The 22354-nt window shown below is 45.3% G+C and overlaps 1 protein-coding gene across 1 annotated transcript in view; it reads left to right on the top strand.

Annotated features, from left to right (window-relative positions):
• LOC147725648 (dedicator of cytokinesis protein 2-like) overlaps positions 1 to 22354 on the top strand; it is a 1712066-nt gene that overhangs the window by 341662 nt on the left and 1348050 nt on the right. The window contains exons 9-10 of the mRNA XM_086964476.1: positions 11091 to 11172; positions 13649 to 13784. Coding sequence (XP_086820602.1) covers positions 11091 to 11172; positions 13649 to 13784 — 218 coding nt within the window. The remainder of the gene's footprint in view (positions 1 to 11090; positions 11173 to 13648; positions 13785 to 22354) is intronic.

Genomic DNA, 22354 nt, shown 5'->3' on the forward strand with positions numbered 1-22354 from the left:
AGGACTGAATGACCTCAACGAACTGAGTAATCTGTAGATAGCGTGCCCGCAGCGATTGCTTGTCTGTGCTGCTTGCTACTCATGTGTCTGTAAAAATCACGTAGTTAATATGCTCACGCAGTTGAACAAATGGCAGTACATACACCATTTGCCGACTTCTCATCAGGGCCCCTAAGTATGCCCATTATGCCTCTGAGCCACTTTCCATCGAGCAACCCTCTTAATTCCAACTGTTTTATGTGCCTTTAAATGCCCTTCAACATTGTCAACCCTCTCCCCATGGGAGGAGTAATACCAGCTAATCCGGAGTGGACTTCAGGTCCCAGCAGGCCGTTTTACACGCATTACGCGTCCCACAAGGCTGTTTCATACGCATCACGCGTTAAATACCTAGGGACACGCCCCCTCGGCACCCGCGTTGTCAGTTTCTCACCGCCGGTTGCCTGATTCACAGCTCCTGATTCATCGTCTAAAACGTAAGTCCGCTCAAAGAACTGCACAAAATACATTGTAGTCAGATCGAGCGCGACCCGAGCTCTCTCTTAATCTATGCATTCCTTTTGGGTTACAGTCTTCGAACCACCGCGGCGGCTGCCGCCCGTGCCCATGTTTGGAACTCAACTCCTACATACAAAGGTAGGACCGAGTAGACACACGTTGTGTTGCATAGTTACAGGCATTTTTTATGGGATGGTGACACTGTGTTTTACCTCCCTCAGGCGCATTTATTGATTCCGGGCACTTGGGCATTCCGGATAGGTGCATGTACAATTAACACCAAGGTACGTGCCTACAAGCGCTAACATGTATATGGTGGCTCAGAGTGTATACTAAATAACAGAGACTAACTAGGGTCTATACCGTCTTTTCCACAGGTAGCATCCTGATATTTTCCAGCATAAGGTATTTGCATATTCTTCTATAGTGGTTGAGTTGAAGTGAGGTAGCAGTCAGCTTTCCATTGATACCATTTTTTAATTTAACTTTCAGTGACAACGACCTTCCCAATCCTTGTCCTGAGGAGAACCCATTAATTACTGAACGGGTTCGAAACGCGTCGGCGTCCTGCTCCACCCAGATACTGAATCATCAGGGCATAATAGGAATAAAATTAACACACAATTCTACATTGTTACAGAGTTTTGTGATTTCCTATTTCTGCATCATTTGACAAACCAATTTATGTGTATCTAGTGGTGGTAAAAACAAGTAGGCTAGTTTGTCATCACAGCGGTCCACTTGTTTATTTTGCATTTAGGATTGGTGCCTCAACAAAGAGAATTTTTTGAGGCATTATACTGTTGTCTTGAATCATCATAATTGTCATATGTTTATGTTTTGATGTAATGTATTGTTTATGGTTTCTTCAATGTATTTGTGAACCTCTGTAAATGCGGTGTGAATTCTTTGATGCCAAAGCATTTTTCCATAACCTTTTTTCATAAAAATACAAGTGACTAAACACAAATGGTTTGTCAGCCTAGCAATTCATTATACTAGGTGTGTATTTGTCTTTTCCAATTGATACTGTCCGGCACCTGTTTTGTTTGTTCACTAAGAGTGGTCCAGCCGGTCAGGGACAGGACCCAGCCTTTCCCCTTTTTCCCTTTTTTTCTGATGGCACTGTGACCCCTGAAGGTCAATGGTACTTTATTGTGACGCAGATTGTGTGAGAGTCTGGTTCGACTTTATGCTGAGAAAAAGAAAACTTGGGCACGCGCATTTTGGAACGTATGCAACACTAAACATACTATAAATGACCGCGCCCGTGCGCGTTACAGACAGTGTTAGACGTGACTGCCGAGAGGTTGGATTGGCAACTTTGGAACCAGGTGAACTGGTCCATTGGCACACCGGTGGTTCCTAATTGTGTGATTGCGGCAAAACTACTTGGACTCCGATTGGTTCAGTTGTCGGCATACATTGAGAGCAGCTACAAATGGCAGCGAATGCAGAACATAGGACACATCCCAGCCAGCCACCTCTGCCTTAAAACCTCACAGAATCAAACAAGCACTGGCGTTGCCAATAGGTCTCGCATTAGGAAAGTTGGAGCTATTGGTTTTGTAAATGACAAAGCCCTTTATGTTTTAAAAATGATAAAAAAATAAAAGGCATTGTTATTTGCAATAGTAATGGCTCCAACTTTCCTACTGCGATACCTATTGGGAACGTGAGTGGTGTAGCGTGTGTGAGTGGCGTTGCGTGTGTGAGTGGCGTTGCATGTGTGATTGGCATTGCGTGTGTGAGTGGCGTTGCCTGTGTGTGTGGCGTTGCCTGTGTGAGTGGCGTTGCGTGTGTGAGTGGCGTAGCATTTGTTATTGTTGTTGCATGTGTGAGTTCCGTGTCATGTGTGAGTGGCGTTGCATGTGTGTGTTGCGTGCGTGTGCGAGTGGCGTTGCATGTGTGAGTGGCGTTGCATGTGTGAGTGGCGTTGCATGTGTGAGTGGCGTTGCGTGGGTGAGTGGCGTTGCGTGGTTGAGTGGCGTTGTGTGGTTGAGTGGCGTTGCGTGGTTGAGTGGCGTTGCGTAGTTGAGTGGTGTTGCGTGGTTGACTGGCGTTGCGTTGTTGAGTGTCGTTGCATGTGTGAGTGGCTTTGCATGTGTGAGTGGCGTTGCATGTGTGAGTGGCGTTGCATGTGTGAGTGGCGTTGCATGTGTGAGTGTTGTTGCATGTGTGAGTGGCGTTGCGTGGTTGAGTGGCGTTGCATGTGTGATTTGCGTTGCGTGGTTGAGTGGCGTTGCGTGTTAGAGTGGCGTTGCGTGTTAGAGTAGCGTTGCGTGTTAGAGTGTTGTTGCGTGTTAGAGTGGCGTTGCGTGTTAGAGTGGCGTTGCGTGGTTGAGTGGCATTGCGTGTTAGAGTGGCGTTGAGTGTTAGAGTGTTGTTGCGTGTTAGAGTGGCGTTGCGTGTTAGAGTGGTGTTGCGTGTTAGAGTGGCGTTGCGTGGTTGAGTGGCGTTGCGTGGTTGAGTGGTGTTGCGTGGTTGAGTGGTGTTGCGTGGTTGAGTGGCGTTGTGTGGTTGAGTGGCGTTGGGTTGTTGAGTTGCGTTGGGTTGTTGAGTGGCGTTGCATGGTTGAGTGGCGTTGCATGGTGGAGTGGCGTTGCATGTGTGAGTGGCGTTGCATGTGTGAGTGGCATTGCATGTGTGACTGGCGTTACATGTGCGAGTGGCGTTGCATGTGTGTGTGGCGTTGCGTTGTTGAGTGGCGTATAATAAAAAAAAACGGAGGGAGAAATGAAGGGAAAAAAATAAAAAAGGCTAATGGAAATTAAGGATATACATTAAAAAGCGTGGTATCCATTTGAAATCAGATGAAAGGTTTAGTGTCTGATAAATATTAGTCTTCAGGCGCATAGAGAAAGACCACACGAATGTTAATATTAATACCACACGAATGAAATCTGTAAAGATGAACAAACTGGTTGTCTGCAGCATTGAGCGTGCCCGACAGCGCTTTAAGACCCTTTAAAAGATATCCAGGCACAGTGCAGTGATTTTTTAATCTGCTCGACCCCGGCACGTGGTGAATCTGGCTGTCGGGATTTGCCGGGATGCCAGTCCAGTCTATGAAGTGTTTCCAGGAACCACGAGAGAGGAGGGAGATTCTGGAAGCTGAGGGCAAGCAGCAGAGAGCAGTCACCAGGAAGAGGGGTGAGGTGGGCCGAGGGGAGCATGGAGTGGAGGGGGTGAGAATACTGGGTAAGTTGAGGGCGAGAGAGGAGAGGAGTGAATGCGGGAGTCGGCTTGATAGAGGGCAGAAGGGGACTGAAGAGGATGAGGGGAAAAAAGGAAATAGGTTTGGCAGGACAGAGGAGAGTAAGACATTAAAAAGCAAGGCAGAGAAGGGGAGGGGGGAGGAGAAATCCGACACGGCGGGCATGGGAGGGGGCCAACGGCAATGAGAGTGTGAAGCAGCAGGGGCCTGGGGGAAGCTAGCTGGGGAGGGGGAGGAGAAGTGAACAGATGTCCGTGAGGTGTGGGAGGAGTGCCTGATGCCGGATGGGGGTGGGAGAGCCTGGGAATGCGAGAGGCTGGGCTTGCATGCGATGCCTGGGGGAAGACGTCAATAATTCAATCGCAAAATTGAATGTTGTAACAAAAATAGACCAGGGTAGAATTACAGAAGGGATTAACACCCCCTCTGAAAATGGTAGGTGAGAAGGGGATGCTGCTTAATGAACATGACTGTACGATCTTGCATTAAGGTCAGAGCTTGGTGGAACTGACTGTAAAGTGAGCACACACACCAGAAATCACTACGGATGCAGATATGAAACAGATCAAGCTTAACAGGAAACGGCCAACACTGTGGAGGAATAATGAAAGAGTGCTTTTGTTGCACTGGCTCAAGGCGGTGCTGACATTCTGTAACACATGCAACAGAATCAAAACACGCTTCTGAGATAAAAAAAATAATACAGGAAGATACAAACGTGTAAGGAATGACGAGGTGCCTGAATATTTAGATACAGCGCACTCAAACTTACCACATCACATGGTGGACATGATTTAGCAGTTTGGATCGATAACATCGGCCATGATGAGCAGATATGAGCATGTTATAAAGAGCACCACACTGAAAGACGACCAAGTACCGAAACAGGCCTGCACAACGTGCTGAGGCCGAGTAAAATATAAACAAGAGTGGAAGGGTTGAGGAGAGCGAAAGTGAGCAAAGCAGAAGCCATGTGACGGAGCTGGGTTGTGTTGTTGGGACAGGCTCGGCAGTGCGGCAAGGCTGTGATTGCGTGGAGAGAGAGGGGAGGTGCTGGTGTGGGAGGGGGGAGGTGCTGGTGTGGGAGGGGGAGGCTGTGATTGCGTGGAGAGAGAGGGGAGGTGCTGGTGTGGGAGGGGGGAGGTGCTGGTGTGGGAGGGGGAGGCTGTGATTGCGTGGAGAGAGAGGGGAGGTGCTGGTGTGGGAGGGGGGAGTTGCTGGTGTGGGAGGAGTGCTGCTAGGGGAGGAGAAGCCTGATGCCGGATGGGGGCGGGAGAGGCTGGGCTTGCATGCGATGCGCGTGCATGTTCACGTGAACTTCATGAAAACCGCGGGGCTGAAAGCCCTTTGGTTTGAAGATGTTTTCGCCACATGAATTCTCGCTCCGCTCGATGCGCTTGCGCACATCGATAGGTCGCGAGACCTAAAAACTGTGAGTTCTCAGCCCAGCATCAGCCCACAGTAGGCTCAAGATGTGAGGCTTTTGGATTGAATCTCTTCCTTCTTAAGTAAAAGTTTGCAGCTCCCCAGAAGGCCTGCTCCAGCTGTTCCGCCAGGGTTGATGTTCCCTTAGCAATAACTTTGTCAGTGATAGTAAAACTCTCGGTTTAATGAGCCAGGCTTCACTTTTAACTTGAGTTTAATGCTTTTAGCAATTACTTGTGCTTTCTTTAACCTTAACACCCACACATGCGGCCAGGTGTTTTTGTCACTGACAGGAAAAATAAAAAAGTGCCGCACGAGACCCTAATTTAGTGTTGGCTGCTAAATGCTGGGATGGTAACCGCCTGGAGTATATTATTACTCCCGAATTAAGAACACCAGTGCAATAAAATTCAGTAAATAATGCAGAGCAATGGGTGCAAATACCACTCCTGTTGTTACACATGGTATTACCACATTTGAATGCTCTCTATTACCAGAAGCCTTTTGCTGGTGGTAACTTTTTTGATGCTATGCAGTGGTACCACACTACCATAAAACTGCGACAATGGTAGGAATAAGCAGGCACACAACAGTTTTCATCTTCAACAATCTCACTCTCAAGTGTGTGTTTCCGCATATCAAAAGTGTCTCTGTTCAGCGCGTGCGCCTTTGCTTCCCAAACTTCCGCAAGTGGCGGAGTGTAGTGCGAACTGCTGTTCACGTTAGTCTTTCTGCAGCTTGGGTAGAAATTCAACCCTTGCAAGCTTATTGTTCGCGAACGCGAGCGGGGAAAAAGCTCCGCTTCACTACCCAAATAGGGTTTTTTTTGCACCCCACGAGCTACACGAAGTGCAAGAAAACTATTGAAAACTCTGCGAACAGAGAGGAGTTCAATGCCCAGGCCCAGTTTATTGGCAGATCCCTGAGGCAATCGCAGTGTTGGCTGCACCTTAAAGTTGATGCATGGTCCGTGCACATGTTTGTGTGGGATAATGGCGGCAAACCAGATTGCTTGGTTTACCCAGTGTTAGTGATGGGACAGATCCGGGATTCATCTGGCACAACCACTAGGGCAGCAGTGTGAGCACCCCTGCTTTTCACTGTTCCCCCTCCATCCCCTTTCCTTCCTATCTCTTTAGATTGGTTAAATAATCACTCCACTTCAAACAAAAAACAAATATTAGTTAGGAATCCTAACTTTACTACTGCTAAATGCCTTCTGTGAATACCAAAAGTAGTAAGTTTAGGATTTTGTCTCAGATTACTTTTGTGAATCGGGCCCATAGAGAGGAAGTTCGAGACTCTTCTTCCTTCAGGAAGCCTTATGGCTCCTGCCAATGATGACAGTAAATATATCTCCTGCCAGAGAACCCGTGCAACAAACCTCGAGAGCCAGCTCTGAGTGGAGAGGAGTTATCACTGACATCTCCAGCCACAAAGCTTGAGGAAACTTCTAGGACTTCACATGGAGTTTATGGTCACATTTTGTGCTTTGTTTGTAGAGGTTGTAATTAATTATCCGTCAACAGGTTGTGGTAAGGAAGGTCTATGTTCTAGGTGGTCCTTTCTGTTTCACACTTGTGCACTTTGATCTCTTCTCCAACAAGGAGTAGCTTCTGAGTACTACTAACACTCCAGCTACCCATAAATGTCTTTTGCTTGCTTGAATAAATATATCCCAACACTGAAGAGTGTATTCAAGACAAAAAATGCATGCTGACGGCTGCAGTTATTTCCACACAGATTCAGCTCATGCTGGCCCTTATCAAGGAGGCCCACGCAGCCATACTGTACATGTGCATTCTCTCCCAGGACCATACATCACTGTATGCCCTGAAGAAGTTCATTGCGTAGGAACGAAACGCGTTGGCTGGCAATTTTCTGTATTTGGATTCTTATGAAAATAAAGGATTCATTAAGACAACCTAATCAAGACTATATGACTTATTGAAAAACTATCTTCACTTAACGGGTGGTGCACCATTCCATATCTTGGGTTCACTCACAAGCTGATGCCTGAGAGAAAATAGTTGGATTTCTGAAACATTTTTAAAGTTGATATTGAGTGATAAATCATCCAGCATTGAGGATATATTACTAACATTACTACCTTGGTGCCAGGGATGTTGTAGCTATGGCTGTCATGTATTACCCATGAAGAGGCTTTCCAAATTAATAACGCCTCGTCCTCATTACCACTGGCAACCCTGTCCGGGGCCAGAGGAGGCCACTGATGGTCATTCTGCAAAGAGCGTCCACTAAGGTAGTCGTGTCTGAAGTGGTCACTATTAATAATAGTAACTCAAGATGATTTCCATTGAACATAAGTAGCTCTTGCCACAGAAAAGGTTGGAGGTCCTTCCTCTAGATCCTGGGTGGGGGTTTGAGTGAATTGATGAATTACTCGCTTACAACGCTCATACCTGACACCCACAGACTGTAGCGACTTTGCAACACAAACCGTGGTATGTAAGTGGTCACACTGATCAACAGTCAGAAGCCGGCCACAACAAGCACCCTTCACGGTGATCGATTGTTGGATGAAACGTCACCAAACATGGATTATAAATAAGACTCCCTGTTAACTATTTTTACTGATTTTTACAGATACAGACAGATTTTTTTATTCTTGTCTGTATTTATTTTTAAATTTGGATCACGGCGGAAAGTGCGTTACTTTTTGAGTGATTCTAAATACTCTCTGCCATGACTGCCAGGCCAATAGCTGTGTGGATTGATAGGTAAAGGGGTTTACAAAAGAAAGGAATTTTATTAACGAGGCTTAAACAGCAGTAGATATGCACAGCAGGAGAAATGCACAAGGGTGATACTGAAATTTGATTTTTTCATTTGAGTGCATTGATGTATCTTCTGCGGATGTCCATATCACTGAAACCTGGCAGGTGTTCAAGCAAGAGTGCATATTGATTGGTTAAATAAATGTGGAAATATACTAGTTTTAGCTGATTTTTTTTCTCACAAAAAACAAAATAAATATGAATATATACAGATAATATTAACAGAAAACAAATATGGATAAATACAGACGGAAATGACAAAAAAATAAATAGCATAAAACCGGGAGCCCTAATCATAAATGTGAAGTTGGACTGGTCATAGCATGGTCTTGAAGGTGAGAGGATGTATATCTGTTCCTTCTTCCACTCTGAAGCCAAGGGTCTAATGGTGACCATCATGGCTCTTCCAATGAGGAGGATCCCTGCTGGACCTCAATCTTACTTCTTCTGAAATATTTGCAAATCCCGTGTGGGCTCTTTCAGAACATCAGCCAATATGTTTTAGAGGGGCAATTATACAATGTAATTGCCACATGTTGGAAGCCATTGCACCTCTTGGGAATGCATAAACTTTTCAAAATACATTATTAGCATAACAGCAAATCATAATTAAAAATTAGGCAAAGGTTCCAAGTGTAGTCTTTCCTCTCCACACTTTTCAATTCAGAAAACAAAATGGAAGGCAGAGCTGGCTGGGCGCACTGAATCCATGCACGAATAATATGCACTTCACTTTTAATTCACTCCTGAAGATGGTCAGAATGTAAAATGCTGATGGGTAGTGATGGACCATTGCAAGTAGGGTACTGTTTGTGGTATTGGTGGATTTGTGGAAGTATGGCACTGTTTGTGGTAGTAATGGATTGGTGCACGTAGAGAATTGTTTGGGGTAGTGATGGATCGGTGCATGCAGGGTACTGTTTGTGGTAGTGATAGACTGGTGCAAGGCTAGGGTATTGTTTGTGGCAGGGATGGATCAGTGCATGGGCAGGGTACTGTTTGTGGTAGGGATGGGTCAGTGCAGTGTAGGGTATTGTTTGTGGTAGGGATGGATCAGTGCAGTGTAGGGTATTGTTTGTTGCAGGGATGGATCAGTGCAGTGTAGGGTATTGTTTGTGGTAGGGATGGATCAGTGCATGTGTAGGGTACTGTTTGTGTTAGTGATGGATCAGCGCAATGGTAGGGTATAGTTTGTAGGAGGAATGGATCAGTGCAAGGGCAGGGTATTGTTTGTGGTAGAGATGGATCAGTGCATGTGTAGGGTACTGTTTGTGTTAGTGATGGATCAGCGCAATGGTAGGGTATAGTTTGTAGGAGGAATGGATCAGTGCAAGGGCAGGGTACTGTTTGTGGTAGAGATGGATCAGTGCAAGGCTAGGGTATTGTTTGTGGTAGGGATGGATCAGTGCAAGGGCAGGGTACTGTTTATGGCAGGGATGGGTCAGTAAAAGGGTAGGGTATTGTTTGTAGCAGGGATGGATTAGTGCAAGTGTAGGGTATTTTTTGTGGCAGGGATGGGTCAGTGCAAGGGTAGGGTATTGTGTGTGGTAGGGATGGATCAGTGCAGTGTAGGGTACTGTTTGTGGTAGGGATGGGTCAGTGCAGTGTAGGGTATTGTTTGTTGCAGGGATGGGTCAGTGCAAGTGTAGGGTACTGTTTGTGGTAGTGATGGATCAGCGCAAGGCTAGGGTATAGTTTGAGGCATTAGTGGGCCAGTAAACGTTTGGTATAGTCTGTTGTAGTGATGTATCAGTGAAAACAAGGTATTGTTCGTGGCAGTGATTGATCAGTGAAGTTAGGGCATTGTTTTTGGAGGTCTTGTGGTCCAAAGGCACCAGGGATTGCTCACCACTGTAGGGATGCACTCTGACTGCTCACCTCCATAAGCCATCTTTCCTGGCCTTAAGTGATGCATATGGACAGTCGTGCCACACGGGGGTCACCCTGGACTCATCGCGGCGTTCCCCGTGGTGCGTGATGGGAATAGCGCAATATGAACTTCACAGTTTTTAACGGGTTAGAGTTGGTGCCTGCAGATAGTAGCTGAGTACTAAGCAGGGGCCCCTTAAAAACAAGTTTCCTAGATGCATGACGTCACTAGTGCCTGGGCGTGCAGCAGCTGGAAGCTATCCATCAGCATGGACAACTCTCATTAGCAGATTAAGGTGAATATCTGCAGATATGACCTTTCACCTGGATAGCCTTCTCATAAGAAAGACATCTAGGATGTGCCAAGCACTAAGAACATAGTAAATGTAAGAGTTAGGGACTTAAAACCCCCTTGGGAAACAATGTTGAATTAAAATAAATTGCTTAAAACAGTTAAAATATAAATAAATATAATTTATTGTAAAAAATAAAAAAATAAAACATATGTAATATAATCTAATTGTAAAATATTTTAATCATTTTTTTATTAAAAATTAATGTAAGATTGCATTTTAACAAGATGTAATAAACTTGCTTGTAATTTTTTAACACATTTCTTTTAATAATTATTAATGCATAATCAAATAATTATTTTTTTAAAGAAGGAATTTATTTTTTATTTTAAAAGTCAGAGAAATAATTCATTTACTAATACTGTAGCAATTTTATTCTTTTATCTTAAATTTAAAATATAAAATATAGAAAGTTAGTTTACAATAATCTTTAACAAAAATATATTTTTACTATTGAGTTAAACATATTTTTTTACTTTTCTCTATACTTTAACATATGGAGACTCCACAGTCAAGGCAGAGATCTCCGTATGGCGAAGTACATGATTTTAAGTCCCTGTCTCCATTATTTTCTATGGGAGGGTGTTGCAGTATCAGTGGTGCACAATGATGTCTGTAACAGGGGTTTAAACCCTGTAAGATATTTTAAAATGCAGCCTCTTAGTCAATAAAAGTATGAATTAAGGGCCAGACTCTGTGTTTGAAGCTCCATCCCTATGGATTTATGCCACCACCATATTTTCTGATTCCATCACTGTTTTAGTACATTTCCACACATTTTGTTTCTGCGCTGTGAGTTGTAATGGCCGTGGAATAGAGTGTCCATCATTTCTTTTCTATTTTCCCCACATGCTCTGTTTCTTTGCACAGTTGCCCCGCAGCCTCATTTATACCCTCAAAGCCCTCGTGAACGTGTCTTTTCTCTTCCAGTGAGAACTACCTCATCCGCTGGTCCAGCACCGGGGGACCCAAAGACCTGCAGCTCTGGAACAACCTCAAGGTCATCTTCACGGTGAGAAACACCTACCCAGGTCCAGTCATGGCAGGCATGATTTGCGGGTGGGGAGGCGGTGGGTTCTGCGGGTCAGGGGTCACGTGGGGAGGGAGAATTAATTTAAAATAAAAATAAATTTAAAAAAAGTTAACTTACCTTCACCATCCCGGTCCAGCGTCGTGGTCTCATCTCCTGGAAGCAGGAAGCCTCCCTCCCCTCCCCAAAGCCAATACAACGCTGCAAAGGCAGCATTGTGATTGGTCGGGACGCCAACTAGCCAGACGTCTATGGAGAGGCCATTTTCTCTATGTAAGTTGCATGCAGCCTACATATAGAAAAGGCAGAGAGCGCATGACAGGTTTGATCATGCCCGCTCCCAGAGGGCCGACTGAGCAGTTAACGCTCTCAGCAGTGGGCAAGCCACTCCCTCCCTGCCCTAGAGCAGAATCGCCACCCCCCCCCCCCCCCAACCAAACCCTTCTGCTTTCTCGCAGTACGAGACCCAGAAACATAAAATGGTATTTATAAAACCATTTTATGTTTCTGCTTCTCGCACTAGAAGAAAGCAGTGGGGCGACGCTCCTCTGCCCACATGGAGGAGCCGTCCCTGCCCAGGCATCCATGCTTCATTCATGTTTAAACCCTGACACTCACTTTTCACCTCAGCATTTCTAACCCCAGTAGTTTCAACAGAGTGACTAGCCCTTAGCGCGCTCAAATTCGGCCTGGCTACACTCAACTCTGTAACAGCTTTGCATCTCACTGGAATAAAGTCACAGTGCACCTAATGTAAGCCCCAGAGAACGGATCTGGAAGGTAGACAGCAGCGCTGTACCTCATGTAAGCACTAGAGGAAGGTCTCTGTGGGTAGATAGCACTGTACCTCATGTAAGCAGGTGCGGTCGGCACCGATTGAAGGTAGGAGGGCGGGAGAGGTGAAAGACGTGGGAGGTAGGGGGGAAGATGCGGGAGGGAGGACGTGGGGGAAGTGGCTATGAAAAAATTGAATAAAAAATTAAAACCTTACCTTTTTGCTGCTTCCTTGACCGCCTCTCCTTCGTTGTCCCCCCTCGCTCGGCCACAAGAAGCACACCCAGGCTCCCAGTCAGCCAATCACAACGCTGCCTTAGCAGAGTTGTGATCGGTATGAGTGCCGTGTTTCAGCGCTCAGGGGCTGACTGGAGGCCCGGGCATGTTCTCCACATAGTCTGTAATGCAGCCTGCATGGAGAACATGCGAAGTGCGCATGACTGTTTTGGGCATCCCGAGAGGGCCGTCCCCGGAGTCATTACACACCCCTCTTCCCCTGACCCTGCCCCTGCCCCTCACGCAAAGCTGTGGGCGGAAGTAGAAGAAAATTAAATTATAATAACACAAGTTATCATCATTTTGTTTTCTCTGACTTTCACTGAAAAAAAGCAGTGGGGCAACGCCCCTGCTCCTTAGCGGAGGAGCTGCCACTGCATGTAAGCACCAGAGCAAGGGTCTCACAAAAAGGGTCTTCACATCACCAACATAAGATTTTTGGAACAAGGAACATAGGTGTTTATTGCTTCTTACATGTGTCTTTGCTTCCCACCTGTTAGATCAGCTGTCCATCCTCCTGAGCAGACTTGGGGCAGTGTTAGGACAGTGTTAGAGGAGAGGACACCCAGGGCGGACTCGAGTCCTGGGCACCCTTAATCTTCCTCCTTTCACTGGACTCAAACCCTGAACGTGTAAAGACCCGCCCGGTCCCATTGTGCCCTATGGAGAGGTACAGTGTTCACTGTCTGTCTTACTATCCTTGCAAACCTAGGTATGGCATCACATATAGACTGGGGTAGGACCATATAGGACAATCGAAATATCATTTCTATTTGGTGTATTTCATATACTGAGTCTCTGGCAGCTTTAACCCCCCATCTCTCCACTATGTTTACATAGACGACTCACATCTCCACCTTTGCACGTCTTTCTCACCTCACCACCACCTGCAGGTTCCTTTTCATCTCAGTAACTTTATCTCCTCCTGTGTTCCTCTGCAACTCCCCCGTTGTCTCCTGTATCCTCACCTTATTCCCTCTGCTTTTTGCTTCTCCCTTCTTTCTTCTTGCTATTGGATCTTAATGTATCCATTCATGTATTCCCACTCTTCCTGACTAATTCTCTTTCTTTCTCAATTCCAACAGCTGTCCACATCTTCCCACTCCTCTCTGCTTCTTTTTCCCTCTTCCCCTTCCCTTCCTTCTTCGTCTCCCTCTCCCTCTACTTCTCCCTCTCCCTTTACACACCCTCCCTCTACCCCCTACCCTACCCTCCCCTCCCCCTGCCTCCCTGACCCTCCTCGCTCCTATCCTCTCCTCTTTACTCCTCCCCTCCTTTCCCCCTCTCCCCTCCCCTCACCTGGCCCTCCCCTCTCCTCTCCTTTCCCCATCCCCCACCCCTGCCCCTCCCCATCTCCTCTCCTCCATTTATACTCATCCCCTTGTTCTTTCACTCCATGTCTTTGCAGGATCTGGGAAGCAAAGACCTGAACCGGGAGAAGCTCTACCTGGTTTGCCAGATTGTGCGCGTGGGGCGCATGGACCTGAAGGAGACCAACATGAAGAAGCTGACCCTTGGCCTACGGCGGCCCTTTGGGGTCTCAGGTGTGTGCTCTGAGGTGCTCAGTGTACCTGAGGGGGCGGTGCTCCAGGTGGCAGGTTTCACACACATGCTCTGTGAGGATGCTTGGGGTTTGGTGTGTTGGCCTTACAGTTTAGAGGTGTGGGGATGGGTATATGCCCCCCATGGTGCCAACATTCCACAATGGATGTCTGGGAGCATGTGTGCAGCCTCCCTAGAGACTACAGTACACCTGCCGTCTGGAAGAGTTTGACATCGACAGAAACATACATGTACCACTGGGGGTAAACCGAGACAAATGGCTTTGGCAACACTAGACTTCATGGGGCTTATTTGTGACGCTCCGGCGGCTCCGGCCTCTCAATCATATCCATGAGGCGACCCAAAGCCACCCTGCGTGGCTTTAACATGGCCTCAAGGATGTGGAGTACGGCAAGGCCGAGCAAGTCTCTTGCCTCACTCTGCGTCGAAGGGGCGTTCCATGGGCGTCGCAGCGGCTGTTTCCACGCAACACCCATGGGGTTTGAAACTGCCCCAGATTTACAAAATCACGTAAACTTCGGGCAGTGCCGAAACCTTATGCCTCCGCAGAGCAGGCGTAATGGTTTCTGAGATTCTGCTCAGGAACTGAAATATGCTTGGCACCAAAGAACATCAGTATGTAAGGACTGAGTCGCCATATTCCCTCAGTAGCTACGAGTGCGGCTAGCTATAGTGCCTCACTTGCCCTACTAGTCTTACCAGAGAAACACGTGGTTTGGCACCCCAGAACCAGGGCCAGCCTGGCCGTAGCGAGCACCGGGCGTTTCCCCAGTAGGTCGGCAGGGTAGGGGCCTGTTTTGGACCCGTGTGGGGCCTTCTTTGTTACCGGGGGCAGTATTTGCAGCATAGCTGAAATATTGGCTCCCTGTAACAAAAGCAGCTGCATCCGGATTTACAAGGATTTGTAAACCTGCGAATGCTCCAAAAACCTACGCATCTACAGGTGAGATGTTACGAGGAGAAATATGTTTATTTCTCCTTGTGTTTCACTCTGTCTGCATGCGCAGCATTGCGCAGCACACTTACAAAGAGGACAATGCCTCAGGGGATTGTTTATGTGCAGGAAGGGGCCTCTTGCTGCAGAAAAACAATCCACCTTAAAACCCACGCGCCTTGTATCATGGTGCAAAGGGGCCTGCGTCGCCACTATGCAGACAAACTAGCGCCAGCGTAAAGGAAAAGGCACAAATGCATAGTATTCTTTCATATACGGTGCATTTCTGGCCTTTCCCTGTCACGCCGCGCAGCAGGGCGACTTGTGCTGCGCAGCGCTGCGCTGCGCGACAAACTCGTAAATATGCCCCTTAGGCTGTGGCAGGGTCGCTTCGAAGCACAATGATCTGGTATTTCACAGCTCTGTCTCGATGTGTGAAAAACCAAACATTTAATTTGAAAGTGGCCCCGACCCTTTTAATCCATTTTCTCACGTAAGTAGCCATGCTCCATCTTGAAATCGTCACTGGATTGAGTCAAGGCCGCAACGCAGCAGCACGGGATGCCTCAACAGCTGGGCAACCAAGTCGATTTTGCAGAATTGGGCAATACAGATTTCCTACCAGCGTCATTTAAAAAATGATAATTTATCGTTTTGCCGCTGATTGGAGGATATAAAACACAGCCATCCCTGAGGGTATGGGGCCGTGTAAGGGAGACCGGGGAAAAGTGAACCTACTTGTGCGAAAGACAGGACCACGAGCAAGAGAGGGTGCAGCGTGAGGGAGGTTAAGTGTGTGAGAAGGACAAGCACATGTGGTTGGTGAGGGAAGGGGAAGTGTGCATGTGTGTCTGTGAGGAAGCATGTCATTGAGAGGTGAGGGTGTGTGAGGGAGAATGGGAAGGGAAGAGTACTGTGTGGGACAGAACAGAGGAGTTTTAAGAGAAGAGAGGAAGGTGAGACAAGAGGAAAGGTGAAAGGAAGTTGTGATGAAATAGTGTCGGTTGTGCATTAGTGAGGTGACTGTGAGGAAGAGTAGCGTGTGGTGAGCTTGAGGAATGTGAGAGGGATTGAGAGAGCAGAGTAACAGAGTGTGGACAGAGATGGAAGCACAGAGGAATAGCACGAGAAGTGTGGCAGAAAACACCATGTAAGAAAGAGCAAGGGGTGGAGAGGTGAGGAGGGAAAGTGTGAGGAACAAATGTTGAAGAAGAGGAAGTAGGAAGAATGATAAAGAGTTTAAGAGAGTAGCTGTGTGAATAGTGGATGGTGTGTGACACAGGTGTGAGACACAGGAGAGGCCTAGGCTGCCCTCAGCAGGGGGTGCTATATTACCAGTACAAGCAGCAAAGCTGGCACCTAGAGAGGGTGGGACAGACACATATATCTTGACCTTAGATGGTAAAAATCCTTGTGCCGAGGTTGATTGAAGTAGCAGAGAGGAGGAGGTAAGAGAGGGGATAGATGAGAGACGGTGGGGAGAGAGTGGGGAAATTAAGAACAGTGTGGCAGAAGGTAAGTATCATAGAGTAAGTTTCAACAGAAAGGACAAGAAAAAGGCTTTTGTAAATGAAGACTGTGAGGGAGTTAAGGGTAAGCAAAAAATATGAAAACCTGAACATGAGAAGAGACTGATGAGAGAGAGAAATGTATTTGAAAAGAAGAGACACATGTAATCCAAAGAGGAGAAGAAGAAAGAGGGGGAGAGAAGAAAAAATAAAAAAGGTGGAAGCTACAAATTTGACAGAAGCAGGTGTTGGGTAGTGGAGAGAGAGAGAGTGAGAGAGAGAGAAGAGACAAAGAGAGAGAAAGAGAGAAAAGAGAGAGAGAGAGAAATGAGAAAGAGAGAAAGATAGAAAGAGATAGATAGAGAGAGAGAGAAGAGAGAGAATATTTAATAGGAAGTGGGAATATAAAGAGAAGGGTCAATGGAGAGACGTTACCCTTAAATGGCCATACTAGGCGCGTGCCTCTGCCTCCTCCCAGTTCACACTGCGAGAAGCGAAGGTCTCTTTGTTGGTAGAGCAAGGGCACAGCTTAGGAGATCTGAGGAGCATTGACAAATGTGCACAGGATATGACATCAGGAGCTGCAGCAGTGACCGCAAGGACTGCAACTGGACCAACAGGACTCTCTGGATGCTGAGCCTGGAGTCAGAACTCACATATACACTCACTCGTCCCCCTCTACATTCCTCTCAGTGAGCTGAGCACCAGAGATCTGGCTGTTACCTACATGGCTCTCCTTCCTTGATTGTACATGTTCTGTGAGCATTGGAAGCTTGCACCAGTCCTCGCTGCTGACTCTGGTCCTCAGAGACTAGGAGATTGAATTTACTGCTTTCTGTCCTTGGCATGAATGCTTGTTATACGAGTGTGTGTCCTGCGAGGAAGCAAAGCGTGCACTGCTACTGTCCGGTTTCTACACGTCCTGCAATGGGGGAAGCTGGAGTTGTTGCTGCTCTGGTTGTAACCTTCCTTTGATGGATGAAAGCTTGCTCAAGGTCACTGGCTGGAAGAAGGGGTGTTCTTAGGGCTGATTCCCCATCTTATCAAAAAACAAAGGATATATTGAATGTACTTGCATAGCATGGCCTTTGACCCAGGAACTGTTGCACTATATTGATGTGAGATAGAAAGACCTATAGACCAGAGGAAGACTCCTGGCACTAAAGGCGCAATATACAAGCGCCGAAACATGTCAATGGAAAAGAGAAGCGGGGTTTATTAGTCAACACGCATATTTTTTGCTTTATGGCAGGGAGATATCAATAAAGACTATTTTAAGTTGTCACCCACACAACATCCGCAAAAATTGACGTTACCTCACCTAAACTAGGGAACCCATGAGCAGAAAACTGCATAGCCAGTGAACAGTAGTACATTCAGACGCTTCCTAGTGTGGGCTGGCATGGTTTGTGGACGGGCTGGGTTGTAAAAACAAATGGTTTTAAAGCGTACTTTAAAACCGTTTGTTTTTACATTGTTTCTTTACACGCGCAGCAAGCAGGAATGTGGCCATCAGCCCCCCCCTTTCCCCCCCCCCCCAGCAACAAAACCTCTCCCCAGTGGCAGTGAAATCAGCCCCCAAGGTGCCATCCCACTAAAACGGCTGGTGCCCGGTGGGCCAGTCCGGCCCTGGGTGCGTAGCAGGTCGGCTCCTCATTCCATGTGTAGTGTATCCCAAGTGAATAATAAGTGAACCAAGAAAGTGTATAAAAAAGTGAACTATACAGGTTTCAGCTGTGAATATTTACAAAAGACAGGAAACTAGACTCTAAACCAATTATATCAACAAATGATTAGCCAGCTGCTATAAAATTATAGAAACTGTGTTGGTCTGATTTGTTTCCTGAAGCGTCGACGGCGTTTCGACCATTAGAATAAAGGTCTCATCAGGACTGGGCAGTGAGGGACATCTATCAAAATACAGAAACAAAAATAGTTTGTAACTATTGGCAGTCGCCATGAATAAATAATATTCATGAATAAAGTCAGGGAGGTTTTGTACCTTGCACCAGGGTGTAGATAGCCCAAGCGTGTGATAGTAAATTGAATTTACTTACAGTGAACCCGGCCGGGCACTGTCAGAAACAGGGAGAGACCAAGCGTCAATGTAATATATCTGGAAATGACTGAGTCCTCAAAAAACGGGGGTGCCCAATTACAAATGCAACTTACCACTGTAGCCACAGTTGGTAGCGTGTCTTTGTTTTATTTACTTTTGAATATTGAATATTCGCGGTCAATGCCGTTCCACCGCCAAGTTTCACAGGTGTGCTAAAGATAAAAAGTGAAACTGAGTCAACCGCTCTTGTAGAGCGAAATACTTCCGCTATCTTTCCTAGTTAGTTACAGGCTTTTACAGGGCTTCCACATACCTTGGCGCTTTCGAATCGTGCTGCTCGATGGCGGCTCCGATCAAACCTCTAGTAAGGGGAGTGTCACGGAAGGCGGCGTGATCGCCGTTATGACATGAAGGGCGGTGTGTGTCAGTATAGAAAGAGGACTTGCGCGTCCTCATAGTATTTACTCTTGCAAATGGCCACTGTGCCGATATCTACGTATTATATCTCGTTCTTTCATAGCTACCAGTTCAAGTAATGAGCATTTTACAAATAACAAATCACAATTGCATTATATAACCAGTGAATTACAATGGAGCTCTACAATTTCATGGGCACCCACCCTTATGAAAACATAATGAAGCCACAACTATATACAGGCATTAACACATATATACATTTTTAAAAAAACATTTTGCAAAAGAAGACTCCTTTCTTTACAGAAACACTGAATGCACAATGTCAATATTTGGAATTACATTATTGCACATACTAGACCCAATAACGATGTTACACCATCGAGTCAACCAATTGAATGTTTACAGAATCTAACATATTATCTATGTCATATTGGATACAAAACCTCTCCATTCATCGGCCGTATTAAGACCTTTATTTATGGAATTGATCTTATCAATCCAATGGCACTCGCGACGCTGCAATATTTGGGCAATATCGCCGCCTCTTTCTGGTAATGTTGCGATATCAATCACTTGCCACCTCATTTCATCCGCAGAATGGTTTAACTCTTTGAAGTGGGCAACAAGAGGTGCAGTCAAAACAGATTTCCTTATGCGGCTGCGGTGTTGTCCTATTCTGGCCTTTACTAGTTGTTGCGTTTGTCCAATATAGGGTAAGCCGCAGGGACACCAAATGCAATACACGACATTCCGTGTGTTACAATTTGAAAAGAAATCAAGTTTATAGTCAAAGTTGCCATGTTTAAAATTCAATGTCTTACATGTTAATGGGCAGATCACACAATTTCCACACGGGTGATGTCCCAAAATGGGAGGCAGGTTCCAATTAGATTCTAACGTGCCACTCTTCTGGACAGCTGTTTCAGTGGACGATCTAACTAAATGATCTTTTAAGTTTTTTGCTCTCTTATAAGCAAAGAGGGGTGTCTCGATCGCTGAGTCAATGCTCCTAATGATATTCCAGTTTTTCGTGATGGTTTTACGAATCATGTTAGTATGAACTCCAAATGTCGTGACACAGACAATTTTATCCATCACTTTTTTCGGTCTAATGACCAACAATTCCTCTCGGGGACAGTACCAGGCTCTTTTTAGTGATTTTTTAACCAATTTATTTGGATAGCCTCTCATTAGTAGTTTGTTTTTTAGGACTTCTGACTCTCTCATATAATCTTCACGTCGTGCACAATTACGGCGGATTCTCAAAAATTGCCCAAAGGATGAAATGAGGTGGCAAGTGATTGATATCGCAACATTACCAGAAAGAGGCGGCGATATTGCCCAAATATTGCAGCGTCGCGAGTGCCATTGGATTGATAAGATCAATTCCATAAATAAAGGTCTTAATACGGCCGATGAATGGAGAGGTTTTGTATCCAATATGACATAGATAATATGTTAGATTCTGTAAACATTCAATTGGTTGACTCGATGGTGTAACATCGTTATTGGGTCTAGTATGTGCAATAATGTAATTCCAAATATTGACATTGTGCATTCAGTGTTTCTGTAAAGAAAGGAGTCTTCTTTTGCAAAATGTTTTTTTAAAAATGTATATATGTGTTAATGCCTGTATATAGTTGTGGCTTCATTATGTTTTCATAAGGGTGGGTGCCCATGAAATTGTAGAGCTCCATTGTAATTCACTGGTTATATAATGCAATTGTGATTTGTTATTTGTAAAATGCTCATTACTTGAACTGGTAGCTATGAAAGAACGAGATATAATACGTAGATATCGGCACAGTGGCCATTTGCAAGAGTAAATACTATGAGGACGCGCAAGTCCTCTTTCTATACTGACACACACCGCCCTTCATGTCATAACGGCGATCACGCCGCCTTCCGTGACACTCCCCTTATTAGAGGTTTGATCGGAGCCGCCATCGAGCAGCACGATTCGAAAGCGCCAAGGTATGTGGAAGCCCTGTAAAAGCCTGTAACTAACTAGGAAAGATAGCGGAAGTATTTCGCTCTACAAGAGCGGTTGACTCAGTTTCACTTTTTATCTTTAGCACACCTGTGAAACTTGGCGGTGGAACGGCATTGACCGCGAATATTCAATATTCAAAAGTAAATAAAACAAAGACACGCTACCAACTGTGGCTACAGTGGTAAGTTGCATTTGTAATTGGGCACCCCCGTTTTTTGAGGACTCAGTCATTTCCAGATATATTACATTGACGCTTGGTCTCTCCCTGTTTCTGACAGTGCCCGGCCGGGTTCACTGTAAGTAAATTCAATTTACTATCACACGCTTGGGCTATCTACACCCTGGTGCAAGGTACAAAACCTCCCTGACTTTATTCATGAATATTATTTATTCATGGCGACTGCCAATAGTTACAAACTATTTTTGTTTCTGTATTTTGATAGATGTCCCTCACTGCCCAGTCCTGATGAGACCTTTATTCTAATGGTCGAAACGCCGTCGACGCTTCAGGAAACAAATCAGACCAACACAGTTTCTATAATTTTATAGCAGCTGGCTAATCATTTGTTGATATAATTGGTTTAGAGTCTAGTTTCCTGTCTTTTGTAAATATTCACAGCTGAAACCTGTATAGTTCACTTTTTTATACACTTTCTTGGTTCACTTATTATTCACTTGGGATACACTGCACTTTGTGTAATATTTGTATGTCGCAAGTTATCTACATGTATTTTTCATGATCAAATTCTTAAATATAAGGAAATGTCCTTTATGGTACGAGTGTGCGTCTCTCTTTCCTTTGCCACCCTCCTTCCAAAGTTTCCATTGCCATTGAGCCTGTTATAAATATTAAGTGATTTAAAATCGTATGCCATAGGAACCATTGTCTTTCTATATAAACGTACTGCCCTGGTTCCGCTGTGAGTAGGGTTCCCTTGTTTTCACATTTCGCCTCATTCCATGTGAGCAGATTAATATATATTGATTCCTAAGAGGGTGGGCTTTTCTTTCCAGGTGTGTTCTAGTTTGTGTATGTTTATGTCTCTTTAAGCAGGATGTATAATGGCTCTTTCACTCCTCTCAATCATATTGTAGCGTCTTAGCCAGCCGTGTTGTACCTGTTCTTCATGAGTGAGTGACCAGTGTACTGTTCCCCCAGATACTGCCTCATGTCCTTTACTTAATCCTTGTGTTAGGGCAAGATACACTGCCGTCCGTCCCTGTTGTGCCACGGTTGTGTCATAAAGCTCCCAATGAAACGTTGTTATATCATGATCTATGGCTGATCTAGCTCGTGACGCCTCCAGCTTGTGACACCTCAATATCGCATTCTTTATTCAATCTTTATTTCGACGCTTAAGCATCATAAAAGAAACATAACAATTCATTAACATTACCACTGCTGCACATAAAGACATTTAAAAAAAAATCAGAAGTACAAGTTTCACAACATATTTCAGCGATCATTATCTCAAAATTCAAGAGTATTGTTTATGTACACTTTCATGTCAAAGAATATTCTAGGAGCGGAGATTATACGCACAAGTTAAAATAATAAATAAATACGGATTAAAACAGAATTTAAAATTTTAATTAAACAAATAGCCGCTAGTACATCATTTAAAAATTAGTCCCTTTAA

This window comes from Lissotriton vulgaris, chromosome 3_2 (genome assembly GCF_964263255.1).
Source record: "Lissotriton vulgaris chromosome 3_2, aLisVul1.2, whole genome shotgun sequence".
NCBI classification, from domain to species: domain Eukaryota; kingdom Metazoa; phylum Chordata; class Amphibia; order Caudata; family Salamandridae; genus Lissotriton; species Lissotriton vulgaris.